The following is a 17,248-nucleotide window of genomic DNA, read 5'->3' on the forward strand; positions in this document are numbered from 1 at the left end:
AAGCCAAACTGTAACCCTTCATTAACCCTACCAAAGCACTTAGGGTGGAAACTTGCGTCTCCTGAATTTTGTATGACTGCCATTCACCCAAACCTCCATTTACCCTAAAATGGAGAGGTGAGTAGTAAAGTAGAGCTTCAGTGACAAAAAGGCAACATTTTCTTTTGGTCACTGGGCTGAACGTACACTTGTGAAAGATAGTCCAGAAGTCATGCAAAATTACAAATACTGTATGTCGAACTTTGTGTAAACACTTGTTTTGCAAATGCAGCAAAGACAAATAGCCATATGAATGAAATCCAACAGGAATGAACATGACACACATCAAGAAGTATCAGCTGACTGTGGCAGTGGGAGAAGATGCTTATTTACAAGTCCTCAGCAGTCTTTGATGTCGAAGTCTTACTCCCTAATCTCAATGAACTGAATGTGTGTGGGATACCTAATAGGAAATTAATTCTTCAATATCAGGATTTAAAGCTGCCTGGCTGTGATGTCCTGCAGTTAACTAGATTGAAGCCTCAGTTTATAGCACCAGTGTCCACTGTGTCTTGCCATAGTGTTGTCTGCACACATGATATACAGTATATCGTCCCCTACAGAGAGGGGAAGGAAGATAGGCAGACAGAGGTGGAGAGAAACAAAGGAGTTGATGGGTGGGATTTCAAGCGATGATTTTACATTCTACAGAGTGGCACTTTGGGAGATTGCCCTGGAAAACCCCTGCAGCAGTTTTCCTCTTCTTTAAGGTTTAAAGCCTTAGCCATCATTTCAGGCAGACAGTGACATTCACTGGGGTTATTTTGTGTTTGGATACAGAGAATTTTCTATTCTTAGAAATGATCAAACTAAAGGCACACAGTGAGAAAAATATTAAACTGCTGTGAAGATATTTTTCCTACCAATAATGGTTTTGAAATTATAGTTTTGTGTGGACTCACACACACACACACACACACACACATGTATGTACACACACAGATTCTGTCTTTCCTCTGCTCGCTCTTCATCATCATGCTAACCCTGCGTGTTTCTCTCGGCGGGAGACAGAGAAGCTCATTGTTATTCCACAAGGGTCGGCTGATCTCAGCCAAATCTGTCTGTGCCTCGCTCCTCAATCCACATCATTCCTGTATTGTTTGGCTCCCAGGAATCCAAAAATCTCTCATCCTTGGGATCTACTGGAAATGTGGGAAATCTGTGAGTGAAGCCCCCTCCCTGGGGGCTCACCCAGGCTGCAGGAAGGTCTGAGGGGAAAAGAGTCGCTCTTGCCATCTGAGTAAAGATGGAGAGACAGAAAGAGGAAGCTCTACTCTGAGCTCCTGGGGGCTACAAAGCCAAAGCTGCTCTAATATTGAAAGAAAAAGCCTGACCAAACTGGATTTGGTTTTTGCTTTATTATTATGTGTCACTAGAGGCGAAGTGAAGATACTGTATAGTTGGCTATCTCCTTGAAGGAAGCATGTGTCTCTCCTTGAACGACCAGAGCTCATCAATAAGTGATGCCCTGTCTCTTCCAGTCTATCACACACAAGGAAGAGCCGCCTTGATTTGTTTTAGAAGAAAGTACCCAACGTAACACTGTCTCTATTCTCTCTCACTTGTCAGATGACACCCCTTGTTCTCTTAAACTTGATGCTTTTATAGATTTCAGGCTGTTTTTCAAGCTTTCAAGCAGAGAGTTTGGAAGCACTCTGAAATAACACAACGCCAATTGTCCCAGTGCCCTCTGCCTCTCTGTCCTGTGACTCTGCCTCAATACATTCCAGCAGTCAAAAGACAAGTGAGAGCAGTGATAGGGGGCTTTTTTTTTTTTTTTTTGGCCGCACAGAAAACTAATCCCATTTCACAGTGCTATGCAGCCGCGCCAAAATAATCACTTGATGGGAGTTGAAAGTGATTACCACTGTTCACTCTTATCTCCAATGAGTGCAGAGAATATCGTCCAACAACAACAACAACAGCTCGCCTCTGTGATGCCAGGCCAAGTGAGGAGCAGACAAGGGGGGATACAGCCACACAGAAAAGCCGCTAATGCTTTTCAATGGGAAGTGTGTGCGCGTCATGTACAAAAGATGCATGCACTGTAAGTCGATTCGCATGGATAAGTAATTAGAACAGTGGTCCATCCTCTTCCACACAGCCTGAATATTTAACAATCGCTACTCTAGACATAGTTTGCAAATGCCGGAGAATTACTTTCCTTCAGCCTTGGGGATAAGATAATCATATGGTAGGATTGGCAGTAAATAGCATTAATTTATCACTTAACATAAATGAATGTTTTTGATTCTTCTTCTCCAAGTGTACACAGTAATGATGCTAATAGTAATGCTGTTGTCTGTCTTTATGCAATACACTAATGAAATGAACAGAAACAAATGAGAAAACAGGAACTGCTTAATAATTCTGTCACAGCTAAATCGTATTTTGCGTTTGTTTTTCCTGACCCAATGGCATACTTATTCAAATTTCATACTATGCATACACCATTTTACTCAAGGACGTGTCAGCAGAGCAAACACTCGCTGTCACATGGGCTTGAACTTTGCATGCTTCCAGCTGAAGGACAATCATGTCGCCGTTCAGCATTTCTACCGACAGCAGCAGCAAAATGACAGTGTTTCCTCACCTGATTGTCAGACATGACATAGAGAGAGTTCTTGTCCAGTGAGAAGGCCATGTCCCGGAGGATGGGGCGGGCATCCTTCATCACAGTCACTGTCTCGTACAGAACTCCCTCCTCCAAAGGACCGTCCACCCTGATCTGCAGAGACAAAAAGACAGTGAATGCCACATTGCAGTACACAGCGGTTGGATGTGTATGTGCGCATTTATAGACATCTGTCTTGTTCTGTGTATTGTGGGCTTTGTAGACTGCATGCAAGGTCGAGAAACATCATTCATGCTCTGTTTCAGCTTTGTTAAACGGCGCTGTTTTTGTGAAGCAAAATCCATTAATCAAAGCCTTCTCCTGAATGACCAACTGAAACAGAAACCTTCTCTTGTACAAACCATTTACATTTTGTTCCATGTTGAGAAGTACTGCAGACATAATGTGATGTGAAAATGATTAATCACCTTTAAATATATTCTACTTCAGCGCGGAAACTTCTGGAGCATTCGCTCATTAACAGAGAAGCTGCTGTGAAGTGACACACATTACAATCTGTTAACTTTTATTGGAGGAAAAATAGGCACTCGAGTGGAAATTACTGAAACTAATCAAACTGTGGAAAATAACTATCGCATTAAAAGATCAAATGTAGATCAAATGTAATAGGATGTACATAAAGACGGTCTGAGTTATTTGAATTCCACTGATTATAGCCAAGCATAGCACTACAAAACTGTACGGAGTTACATGCCAGCTAAGTTTATCTGCTTTTCACCTGTTTTTAGATAAAACATCAAATCAGAAAATTAGACCTCATACTAAAATCAGATTTCAACCAATATCTTCATAAGAATAAAGTTTTGCAGGGTTTTTTTTCAGATACAATCCACACAAACACATTATAGCTCTGCTAGCCACTGACAACTAGCATCAAGTTTATCAGCTAGTCTCCCTAAATAATATCACATTCTGTAAATTTATGCAGTCGAGATAATGAATTAGAAATGTTTATACCATTAGAAAACAATACAGAATGTTTTTTGGTTTTTTTTTTCAACTTCATGCTAATGCAGGCTCACTTGTAAAAATTACTCGTCCATTTTCTACTTGCAACGCTAAATGTGTTTTAACTTGGCTAAGCTAGCTATTATACATACATTGCATTAAATCAAAGCGCTTAAATTGTCAAAACTGAAAGTCAATATAGTTTTTGCAACAGAATTGCCAGACTTTGCTACTGTAAAACAACTTACATTGATAACAACTTAAAATAAAATGGAATTTTTGTTCAATGGCAACATCAGTTTGCATTAGCGGAGCTACACCTCTGCCTTTTTGGACTGAAATCTGTCATCAAAAAAGCAAAACAAAACAAATTAAAGATTTATCTCTTTACTTTTCAGGCCTACTCTTTGCATAGATGACATTTTGTTCAGTTTGTAGGGGACGTTATATTCCTTGTAAACGTGCCAATGCATATAACATCATCAGAGCAGATTTCTAAAATGCTGCATGCGGCACATTAATATCTGTTCTTTTCTGTATGTGAAATATTAACATGCAGTGTGGACAGTTTTGGAGTGACTGGGGCACCTTTATATGGTGCTAGGTGATGATAAAGCATGTTTTTTCCCCTTGCTTTCAGTCTGTGGGCTAAGCTACTTTTACATTTAACTAAATATATTTCGATAAAGGTCAGGAATGTCATTATTCCTTAAGTCTCAGTCCCCTATAGTTGGCAATTATACAGAATGCTTGAATCATTTTCATCTAACACATCTCTGTTGTTTTGAATTGGTCTAAAGCATGGTTTTGGCCGCTGTGAGTAAGAATACATTCTGCACTAGTAACAACAGGATGCGGAACAACACGTGGACTGTAAATGTAAGAAGAGGACAGAGAGGGGGAAGATGGATCAGCTGCTACTGGTTCTGTAGTCCACTTGACAAATGTTACTTTGACCCAAATTCACCCTTGAGGTTATTACTATGACGTGGATGAGTTTTTAAAAGTGTTCAGTGAGCTCAGCTTTAATTTGCCTTTGGAGTGACTTTCATGCAGCAATCTTTTGGGGCTCATTAAATGCATATGTGGAGCACAGATGCCCACTGGTGAGTGGTTTTCAGTTCTGTTCTCCCACCTCTGTCTACAAATAAGATGTGCTGTTGCTGCAAAGCAAACAAATAAGCAGTCTTTGTCAGTCCAAAATAAATGGCATACTCATGTTGGGCTGTGAAAGGCAGCCTGACGACCTGAACACTTGGAAAGTGTTGATTAATCTGAGGCTGATGCTTTTCATGTGTATGTCAAAAAGATAAACCGTATCGTGTGTCTTGGTTGGATTGGTTAACTATTGCCCAGTGTGTTTTGCACAACAAAAAACAAGTGTTTCTTCAATTTCTTCTTTCTTTTTTCAGTTTTTGCATGTTTTAAAGGAAAAGTCAGGGTTACATACAGCGATCTGGATCTGTAGTAATATATGCATGAAGATGCATCTTTCTCCATTAGAGCAACAATGGTGTGAACGGCATTGTACAATGATTTATCCCAACACGTGAAATCAGTAATGAAGTCAGTAATTGAAATGAGAAAAAAAGGCTGAGTAAAGCGCAATATCAGAAGAAAAAGTTCTTATTAGCTATACAAACCCAGGTTGAAGGTATGTTTACATCCAAGGAGACTGGATCGTTTGTCACGTGATGCAATTACACTAAAGCTGAAGTAATTTCTCCATCGTAATAATTAAAATAAATGCAAGTTAATGAGGGACTGGAGCAGAGAAAATGTGAAAATGTCTGCAGTCTGATTATTCCAGTCTTCCCTGCATGCCTCCTGTGGACTTAGGCAACCTCACAACCCAAATCAAATTTGCCTGCAGAAGATTCTGAATGCGTGCCAGGCTAGCTCACGCACACGATGGCAGATCCTCAGCAGTCCCTCAATGGGGACAGTGAATCAATACAAACTGATTACATGATTGGATCCCCCGGGCACCAAAACTTCATCAATCAATCACGCCTCCACCTTGCAGGCAGCTGTGCCTCTCCAACCGTCAGCTCAGCCAGCCAAGAATGAGTGAGGGAAAAAAATAAGGGTGTGTTTGTGTGTTACTGTATGTGTGTTTGTGGCTGTACATAAGAGAGGGTGTCCTCTTCAACAAGCAAAACACAGTCAGAGGACACAGTCTACCATTGTTATTACTAGAATTTAGTGTAATCCTATTCTTTATATACAGTAGTTATTTCATTGACAGATCTATCATTCGTGGTCTGTTTTTTCACTTGCCCTGTCTTCTCCTGTTGCTACATTTCTTCCTCCTCTGTATCCAAGTCCTCCTCTCTGGTCCCACGCTGTAATGGAGCCAGTTTACATTATTTTTTCCCACACTCCATATTTCATAAATAACACAAATTCAAACCAGAGCGTGTAAGCGTTTTCTGCTGCAAAACCACATCTGCCCCCCCACTCCCCCCCTTCCCAAAACAGTCATCTAGAGAGAAGCAGATACTGATGCATGTATTTTTCAGTCGGGTACGATGGTGATGACCAAAGGGCTGTGATGAGACACACACTGACCCATCATGACCAATCCATGGTATTTGATTTCAGCTGGTTAAAAAAAAAGTATTTCTATAATTTAAAACAGTGCTGACCGGCACAAGCCCTTTGGGAGTACAACAGGTCCTCAATCTCATCTTAAGCCTCAGAGCTCCATAATGAGAGTAAGTCGAGTTTAATTGGTTTTATAATGAGCCTGCTTGTAGCAACTGACACACAAACCTGAACATACACCAACACACAAAGGCATGCAAACAAAGACACATACACTTGCTTTAACAACTTGAGTTTAGACTTTTAGGATTTACAATCTGTATTCATTTGATTACTGTGTAATCGCTGGATGACACACCAGGAACATGAACATAATAACCAATGTATTTATAAAGAGAAATGGTTAAAAAAAAAAAAAAAAAGGTTCAGTTTGAAGGAGATTATTCCAGGCTCAGCAGAGACAAAAGATTTTTAATATGAAGTTCAATTCTATTCCTCCTGTGTGGTCCGTGTCATTTACCAAGAAAGCAGAACTGACTTGCCATTAATACCAAATGTTATTGTGACCTCAGAGAAATTCTCTCATCCTCCCTTCCCACCGTGTCTCAGTTAACGAGGATATATATTTAACCCATGAATAATATTTAAGCCAAACATCCTTTCTCCTTCTGCAATTATTTTGCGCAACCTGCAGTGGATATAAACAACCCAGCTTAATATGGCTTCAACAAACAGATACATGCAACATGAGCTCATGTGCTCTTAACAAAAACAGCCTCCCTTTCTTGGGTTTGCATCTTAAACACTCTGCAGCTCTCTCATCCCATGAGAGCCAAAGAAAGCAGGCTTCTAAGATCACGTATCTTGAGCCAGGTTAGCTCGGCTGTAAACCTGCCAGACCTCATATGAGCAACACACTCACCCAAATGTCTGTCCCATGTGCGCATACATATGGGACTGATTCAGACATTCATTTTAGCTGATGATTTTATTCAAGCTGAGAGGAAGTATACATATAAACCGCTGTTTTTCCACTGCAAATCAGGAAACCTTACAAAGCAGATGATTACTGTGTTTATGTGGCAGTGGTTATTCAGTCCTTAAAAAGTGTGTCCATATGTGGCTGACCAGTGTGTGTGCCCTCCACACTCAACCTACTAACCTAAACATATGGATGAAGACCCAGGAGGCCAGGAGCATTCTGCCCAGCTAATCACTCTCAATCTGCCACTAGTGAGGTTACATCTGTCTCTGAGGACCAGTGTGTCAGACGTACTTTGAACCGGACACAAGAAGGTCAAAACAAACTTTTCCTCTTCGAGCTTTGCGTGATAGTGTGATGGAAATCCGTTCGTTTTTTGTCTGTGTTTGAAAGTATTGTTTTTCTCTTAAAACCACTGAGTAAAGAAGCTACACTTTGGTAGGAAACCACATATAAATCTTCTGTTACTATGGAAAACAGGCACAGGATGAAAATACACGCTAGACTAGACCTAAAGTAGATATACACAGACTGTAAGCAAGACAGAAATTGGCACAGAATTGATAGTGCATGCTCCGAGGCTCGACTCCATATTGTGACACAGGGCAAGCAGCGACATAAGGGCCAGACAACTGGCAACCTTTAAGGCTGAGTGGCTGTGCATATGGTCCGATTGTGCATGACAGCTGAGGAGAGCGGGCATTGATTAGCCCATATATCCATCACGGCTTTGTGAATGCTAATGAGACCAAAGTCAGGATGGAGCTGCAGCAGCTAACGAAAACAAAAAGCGTTCCGGGAAAGAAGAGATGTGTATTACAGGACAGGAGTAATCATTCAGCCATCACATTAACTACAGTCGGAAAGTGAGACGTATTGATTACAGCTACTAGACACGCTCTACGTTGGCAAGTGCCTAAACCTAAATGCGATTACCAACTGGGTCGAAAGAAAGGTTGCGACATGAGAGAGTGTGTGCATGTGTTTTGTCTATGTGTGTATGTGTGTGTTTTGAGAGTTATTGTTAAAAGCCTTCTTGTTGCAGCAGCCAAAATTTGAGTTCACCCTAACCTTCAGCTGTATGGCCACATTCCAAGTCTTCATACCACAATTTCTACAACTTAACCACAGTCTCCTCTCAGTCTCTGCATGTTCACTTCTTTTCTCTCTCCTTGAGGACATGGTTTCCTGTTCTCTGTTTCCTGTACTCCTCTGTGCAGCCCCCATCTCTCCAATCATTCCCATTGTTTTTTAGATTCCCATGGCCCACCAACAAAAGCAGTGGGAGGGGGACAGTGGAACAATTCATGGCACTCATATGGACTTCGTTTTCCTGACCGCAATGCAGTCACAGTCCTCTTGTATGTTTCCGTTTGTGTGACTGAGCAGCGAGGAGGGGGTAAAAAATGAAAAGGGAGTGAAAAGAGGACAAAGAAAGTTGGAAACAGAGCTTGAGCTGCTAAATAAGCCTGCAGTAAGGAGTGGGAGAGAGACGGACACCTTTTACTGTTATCATAAAATTGCTTCTCTTAATACCATTAGAATTTCTGCAGCACTGAGACATCTAATGGTGATCCGCTCGGAAGACTTCTACCCTCAGGTCCAGTTCTCTTCATGCAGTTATAAAAATCCTATCAATTTAACCTCAAATACACCTATTCTGCTTGCACCACTACCCGGCTCTCAAACTCTATTCTAATGATCTCAATCACCAAATCTCCCTTTTCCTGGTCTCTCCTTAGAAACCATGACTTTGAAAAGTTCAAGTCATTTAACCATGTACCGGAGAATTTTCCCACCCCGTCAAACTCTCAATAAGCTATAATGAATCCTCTATTTGCACAGGAGGGTATTTGACTTGGGCGTTATTTGCTGTGAGCCTAACATTTTCAAGCATTTCCAGGGAAATAGTGCTGCCGAGGAGCTGCAAGACTCCGAGCTAATGCACCGGTTCGCTTTTATTTCATTCGACAGTGCAGCTTTTCATATTACAGCGTGGGCATCCATCAAGTTGTATTTACCAGCACTGGGCTAGTGTTCTTACAGTGATTGAACAGTTACGACGTTGATGGTTCAAGTGCAGTGTCTAGGCAGCTGCAGGGGTCACATTTGTGATGCTTCAGTTAAAGGACACTTCCTCCACCAGATCTCATCCCCATCCTACTGAGAATGTTTTCTACCTAATATTAAGTCTTAGATCGCGGGTGTCAAACATACGGCTCGTGGGCCAAAACCGGCCCACCAAATGTCCCATGGGATGAATTTGTGAAAAGCAAAAATTTTTTCAAAGGGGTCAGACAAGTAAAATACTATCATAGTAACCTATAAATAATGATAAATCCATGTTTTTCTTTATTTTAGTGTACAAAAAAGGAATATTGTGTTTACATTTACAAACTATCCATTCACAAGAAAAGTGAATAACTTGAACAAATATCAACCTGAAATGTCTGAAGAAAGTTAAGTGTAATTTTAAACATATTCTGCCTTAATGTGTATTTGTAGATCCATTGTGATCTGTAAGTTGTAATACATTTGTAAATGAGAAGCTCAGGCACAGTATTGTAAAAATTGCACTTAAAATTTACTCAGTTATTCACATTTTTTGAAATGATACTTTGTACATATAAACATTTTCGTAAAGTCATTTTCTCTTTTTAACTCTAAAACATAAAGAAAAGTTTGTAGTTGATGTTATTTCTATATTATGTTATTATTTTAATGGTGCGGCCAATTGAGATCATATTGGGGGGATGTGGCCCCTGAACTAAAATGAGTTTGACACCCCTGTTTTAGATGGTTTAATATTTTAGTGCAGTACAACTAGGGATGTAACGATATGCAAATTTCATATCACAGTTATTGTGACCAAAATTATCATGGTTATCATTATTATCGTGCAGGGCCAGATTAACACTTCATTGTACCCTGGGCAACAATATTCAAGGGCCCCATCATCACAACCCCAGGATCCCTATAATCTGGCAAAATACAGAATAAGTTCCAGGAATATATGTAAATATACCCCATACTTCAATGTCTAACTATCATCAAATGCATTTTGATGTACAAATATGTAAATACTCGTAGAACTACAAGTGCACCACTATAGCCTCTTGTCAAGGCCACTCACTTGCATATGATGATATGAAAACAAAACACATTAGCATCAGTATAATCTAAAATTGATCCACTACATTAGAAAGAGAGGGAAGTGTCCTCCATTTTCACAAAAAATAAATAAGAAACCAGATATTTTCATTATGCCCGAGCTACCCAGGGCCCTTCAGAGGTCGCGGGCCCCTGGGCAATTGCCCAGTTGCCCATATGGTTAATCCGGGCTTGTTATCGTGGTATTGTTGAAATGTGCTCAAAATGTTCAAAAAGTACTTATACACACACTGAAATAAATTAACCAAGTTGTATTTTGAAAACAAATAAAATAACAGGCACAATGTACTTTCTGTGGCAGAAATATTCAAATATTAACAAGTAAACATCAAACATACAAATGTGCATTAAAGATGGAACCTTATGGACATAACAGATATCTGCATTAGGGGTGGGAACAGATAGGATTTTATCAATATCAATGCAATTGTCGATTCTGCTTACCAATCCAATTCCTTATCAATTCGTCTATCGATTCCTGAGTGGTTTTTTGAGTGGGAAAAACAGTAGTTGGACAGGTCATAGTGGAGTTTGTTTGACCATTTTCATATCAAGTTTTCTAAGTGCAGTAATTGAACACGGTTATCATGGTAATTAGAATTTAAATGGTAATACTAACCATCGGAAATTTTACTGTGGTTTATCATTATACTGGTAATCGTTACATCCCTAAGTACAACCTTTTGGCAGCTATGACATCTGTTTTCTATCTAAAATGGCATAAGTATTAAAGCCCTAACATATTACACTAGATAGATCTTGTTATTGACAACTGCATCATAATATGTTCAGTATGTCGGGGTAGCATCCACTTCCACTCGGTATGCCATTGTAGTCCTTCTGAGTGTAACTGTGCTACGCAGAAACATTTCCTCAGAAAATCAATTCCACTCAACACCTGGTATGTGCTTGGGGCTGCTACAGGGTAAGCAAACATTTAATGTCATTCGACAGTGGGTTTGCTGCTTACTTGCATACTAAGCTGTACAGACCGAGGAGATAAAATCTGCTCGTTATTACTGAAAGCATCACAGAAAATAAAAGTTAGGAACATACATTTGTTGTCCTGCAGTTGTTGGAGACCAAATGGTAGTTCTTCAGATTAATTAGGTAAAAATCTAAGTCATATTTACAAGTTAAAACCATGTCTCACAGTTGATACAAGTTTCAGGCCACAAATGTTACAGTTTTTATATTGCATTATGAAGGCTCCTACAGAGTCGGCCGTACTGTGAGCAGTGTGGACTCCGCACGCAAAGTCTACAGACATTTGAGGTTTCATAGTCGAGTGTACCAATCAAGTTGTATTAGCTCGGTGTCACATTTAAAACAGGTCAACGTGAAGACCTCCTACTGAGCAGCCGTAAAAATTTTGCTTTGCGCAGACGTGTCCGGCAGACGTCCACTTTGGGTCCGCATTGAATCCGCCTCGAGTACACACAAATGTCTGTGGAGTCAAGTACGCCCAACTCAGTGGGGGATTTAACCCTTTATTGGGCAATGGACTATTTTTGGTAATTTCTTCAAACATTAAATATGGGGCCAATCCTGTGCCTCAGTGAGATCCAGAAGCATGTAGGTTTTTAGAATCACTAAACAGAGAGATTTTATGGACATTTTGAAACTGTAAATAGTGGATATGAGTGATTTTTGTCAGTTTATGACTTTATAACAGTTGTTTTATTGCATGTGTTTACTTTTTAGCAATTGCTGCTTAAATGTTTTATGATAAGAGGAGGGAGATGACGATGTCTGATAACACACTAAGGTTGAAATTTTGAATTTCAGAGTACTTCAGTGAGTGCCTTATAAAGGGTTAACGCTACACTTTATCATACATTTTGCATCTCAAGGTCTAATTACCTCTGCCAGGAGGTGTTGTGATCGCTTTGCTTTGTGTGTTTGCGTGTTTGTTTGTTAGTTAGCAAGATAACTCAAAAAGTTATGGATAGATTTTCATGAAATTTTCAGGAAATGTTGATACTGGCACAAGGAACAACTGATTAAATTTTGGTGGTGATCGGAGGGGGGCGGGGAAAGATCTGTCTTGGGGGAGGTCTCTCTGAGGGCTTTTCTTGTTCATAAATGTCTACATTGTACCAAGCCAATATGGTAAAAACCCGAATGAGCCAGACAACAAACCTCTTCTATATTCCCAACCTCACCTGTAGTCATGAGTTTCATGTAGTCGTTGAGCGAATAAGACGTACAGCTTGTTTAAAATGTTTAAAACACTTTTGCCGTTGGCATTTGTTATTTGCAAATCTCCATTCTCACACAATACAAACTGCATTTTGTTGCGATACTGCCATCAGTGCCACTGAGAGTTGCATCTATTTGCATTCCCCTGGTAAAGACGGCGACAGATTTGAATAATGACCTGTAGGAGCCGATACCTGGATTTACCACATTAGAGTACATCCCACCCAGACACCAGAATAAAATGACACTATTGTGTATTTCTGCAAACTACGGACATGAATAATCTGAGTGTAAACACTGAATTACTGTGGTCACTGACAGATCTGCTATGTTTTTGTCTTTCCTCAACAGGCAGGAGGTGATTTTAGATTAAAAATTCAATACTTTCCCTGACTCCTCTAGATGTCTATGTTTAGGAAGGAAATATATTTTTGTTGGAGTTAAGATTATGTTTTGGTTTAAATATTAAATACACTGAGTCATTTTGTTGTCACATCTTTGCAGGATTTTCTGTGTTACAAGTGTGTTACTTTCCATAACCTGGTGCCTAAACCATGTAATAAAAGCAAAAATATGGATGGTTCTAGAAATACTGCTGTGAAATGCACTTTTATGCGAGATGTTTTGACATGATGTGCATCTGCGGCAAAAACCTACAATGGGAAGTTCTGCCAAATGGGTTTGTATACGTCATGCAACAGTCAAACGCTCTTGTAGTGCCACATAACTTTGAGAAACCCACAGGGACATATTATTTAGCCAAAAAAACAACTCCTAAGGTAACCAAGCCCTGGCAGATGATGATAGAAATGCCTTGTTTTATCAGAAACAGGAGTAGCTTGATGCACAAATGTTGATGGACACATCCATATGCTGCATTGAGCTCGGATGGTGAGACTGGTGGTTATCCCTACGACCTTTCACCCCGGTTACACCCTTCCTGTGGTCGGGTTGACCTTTGCAATGGCCCTGCTGCCGGAGTGATCCACCAATAGTATTTATCGTCATGCCCCATTTCCACTCAGCCTGTCCATTTGTGGGTGATGGAATAGGATTGGAGATGTGACCCTGTGCTCCTGTGAGGCCCCTGGGAGTCTCCGCTAAGGCTGTTTATTCTGTCAGTTTAATGGCAAAACCCTGGCCCTCAGACACCCAGCACTTAAAGCAGTAATGATGGATTTTTCGCTCGTCATCCCAACTTCTTGAACACATACAAACCGCTTCTGACTCGGTGCTTTTCTGTGTCGATCTTACTCACCATCCTTTTCTTTGTTGTTCTGTCTCTGTTGTTTTTCTCTTTCTCAACCCTTCACTGTTCCTCTGTCTCAAACCATCGCTTTTTTTTCTCCGTCCCTCTCTGTCATCCATGCTATCTTGTCTTTTTCCCGATGGCTCATCCAATGAAAGAGCTGCGGTGATGTTATCTGTGCTTCCAGTCTGGACTCGTGTCTGTGTGTGCGTCTTGTGTGTCAGACAGATTGCTCCTCATAAGACTGAGGCCCCCGGGCTAATGTCACAACAGTCCTCTCACACATTTCCTCAGTCAGCTGCATGCTGCACGACTCTGCAGTAAGCTGAGCCTGCGGTGTTACCAAGTCAATCCAGTTAAATCAAAGACAAGCCCTACAGGAATTTCATTATAATATACCATTACAGTATGTACTGAGATGAAATATGACGGACAATGGGCTAAATCAACTCCATGAACCTTTCAGAAAGAGGTCATCCTATAAGTCCTATACTCTTCAACAAACATGCGGGTAAAAATCGTATAAATATTCTGATCAGTATAATGAGACAATTTGTATGCTGAATATTTTTGTTTATTTAGTATGGTTTGCCTCACGCTAACTTGTTAAATAACTAATTTTCAAAGTTTCACACCATCTGAGTTTATCATCAACTTCCCATATTCATGTTATTCACATCCACATCACCCCCATACTCAAACGACTCCACTGGCTCCCCGTACCAGACCGCATCCAATACAAGGTCCTCCTCCTCACCTACAAGTCCCTCCATAACCTGGCCCCTCCCTATGTCACCAATCTCCTTCAGCAGCACTGCCCCACCCACTGCCTCAGATCAGCCAACACCAACCACCTCACTCCCACCACTAGGACAAGGCACTGGACCTTGGGGGACCGAGCCTTCGCTGCAGCCGCCCCCACCCTATGGAACTCACTCCCACAAAACATCAGGAACTCGGACTCAATTCAATTCAATTCAATTCAATTCAATCTTGTATTTTATTGATCCCCTTTGTTCTTTTGTTTTGTTTCTTTGTGAAGCATCTTTGAGCGTCCAAAAAAGAGCTATATAAGTGTGATGTATTATTATTAGTAGTAGTAGTAGTATTTTTTATTTTTTTTTATTATTATTATTATTATTCAACCTGTAATACCTGATGACAAATGATCTTCAAAGCAGATTACATTCTGAATCAAACTAGAAGGCTCAAAATGTCTATGTTGAAAAAAGGAAACCCTGAACTGGGAAGCATTTCTCAGACAGAAAATTCCATTAAAACTCCATAAATAATTATAAAACTGTTCCCTGGGTTTATCATGGCCATGTGGTTAGAAAAAGGAATTTTGCTTGTCTAAGAGAGGTCCTTGGAGTTTTGCGTCTTTTGTCCTTGGGTCTTGGGTTTTAATGTATATACATATATATATATATATATATATATATATATATATATATATATATATATATATATATGTATATATATGTGTGTGTGTGTGTGTATATACACACACACACATATACATATATATATATATATATATATATATATATATATATATATATATATATATATATATATATGTATATGTATATGTATATATATATAGATATAGATATATATATAGATATATATAGATATATAGATATATAGATATATACAGGGTGGGGAAGCAAAATTTACAATGAACATTTAGTTGTTTTTTCTCAGCAGGCACTACGTCAATTGTTTTGAAACCAAACATATATTGATGTCATAATCATACCTAACACTATTATCCATACCTTTTCAGAAACTTTTGCCCATATGAGTAATCAGAAAAGCAAACGTCAAAGAGTGTGTGACTCGTCACACCAAAGGAGATTTCAAAAATAGTTGGAGTGTCCATAAAGACTGTTTATAATGGAAAGAAGAGAATGACTATGAGCAAAACTATTCCGAGAAAGTCTGGAAGTTACTATTAAAGAAGAATGGGAGAAGTTGTCACCTGAATATTTGAAGAATACTTGCGCAAGTTTCAGGAAGCGTGTGAAGGCAGTTATTGAGAAAGAAGGAGGACACATAGAATAAAAACATTTTCTATTATGTCAATTTTCTCATGGCAAATAAATTCTCATGACTTTCAATAAACTAATTGGTCATACACTGTCTTCAATCCCTGCCTCAAAATATTGTAAATTTTGCTTCCCCACCCTATATATACATATATATATATATATATATATATATATATATATATATATATATATATATATATATATATATATATATATATATGTATGTGTGTGTGTGTGTGTGTGTGTGTGTGTATATATATATATATATATATATATATATATATATATATATATGTATATGTATGTATATGTATGTATGTATGTATTCCAACCAAAGGACACCTCTAACGAACTTGGTTTAAGAGCAAGAAATGCTCAAAGTAGTTTTTAAACAGCTGTCTGACTTTAAAACTTGTTATGTATATTCAACAAAACACAGGAAAAACAATAATAACATGCCAAAGAAAAATATTCTTTAAGTAGACATCAAAACTTCCAAGCTTTGCAGAGATTTGCATAATTTGGCAGGATTAATGAAGCAGCCTAAAATTACCCACAAGATACAGAGAAAAAGTATAATGATGTTTGTAAATGCAGAAACTCAGGTCAGGAGATGGTGTTCACTGTCAGAGAAGTGGTCCTTTAAGTACTTTGTAATGTTAAAACCAAATCAAGTCAGAATCCACAAGGACAGTGTTAAACAAGTGGCACCAGAGCAGCATAATGGTGCTGTTACTTGCAACATGAACAAAGAAATTAAAGACAGAGGCGACAGTTCCTTTTGAAGAAGTAATTGATGACATTTACAGCAATTAGTTCTAACACAAGAGCTGAATATATACTGTTGTACTGTGCAATCACTGCACCTTTATTCAGCTGCACATTGTCCCGCTATAATCACCATGACATATTAAACATAACCAGCTATGCTTGTTAGATCATTAATTGAGCCGATTATAGTGTTCATTAATATTAATGGATTTAGATTGTTTTACATAAATGTGCCATGGCAGAGAACAAAACAGCTATGGTTGATTTATTTCAGTGGTATTTTCCCAATTGACAACTAATGAATTATGTAACATGGAGTTGTTAAGATAACCTTCATAAAGCTTGTGTACAAAGTATAATGTTAACGGGCTATTCCACCTATTGTTCACACACAGTTCAGTTATTGACATGTCTATGATTTGGAAAATACTTTCCAGTTTGATAAACCTCCCAGACCTTTATTAAAGCGTGCTTCTTCATTGCACAAATAGGTCTTTTGGGACGGACTTCAGGTTTTGTTGCTTTATTCGATGTGTGGTTTTCAGCTCACAGTTTCACACTGATATTAACAAACTGAAGCTGGTTGTTTACCTCCACTGAGGATGGTCCATCGCCTGCATCTGTTGGTTTATTTTTTGTTTTTTTGATGT

The 17,248-nt window shown here is 39.1% G+C and overlaps 1 protein-coding gene across 1 annotated transcript in view; it reads right to left on the minus strand.

Moving 5' to 3' along the window:
• LOC115419455 (plexin-A2-like) overlaps positions 1-17,248 on the minus strand; it is a 152,431-nt gene that overhangs the window by 92,027 nt on the left and 43,156 nt on the right. The window contains 1 exon segment of the mRNA XM_030134248.1: positions 2,633-2,767. Within this exon segment, the coding sequence (XP_029990108.1) occupies positions 2,633-2,767 (135 nt within the window).

This window comes from Sphaeramia orbicularis, chromosome 5 (assembly GCF_902148855.1).
Source record: "Sphaeramia orbicularis chromosome 5, fSphaOr1.1, whole genome shotgun sequence".
Classification (NCBI taxonomy): Eukaryota; Metazoa; Chordata; class Actinopteri; order Kurtiformes; family Apogonidae; genus Sphaeramia; species Sphaeramia orbicularis.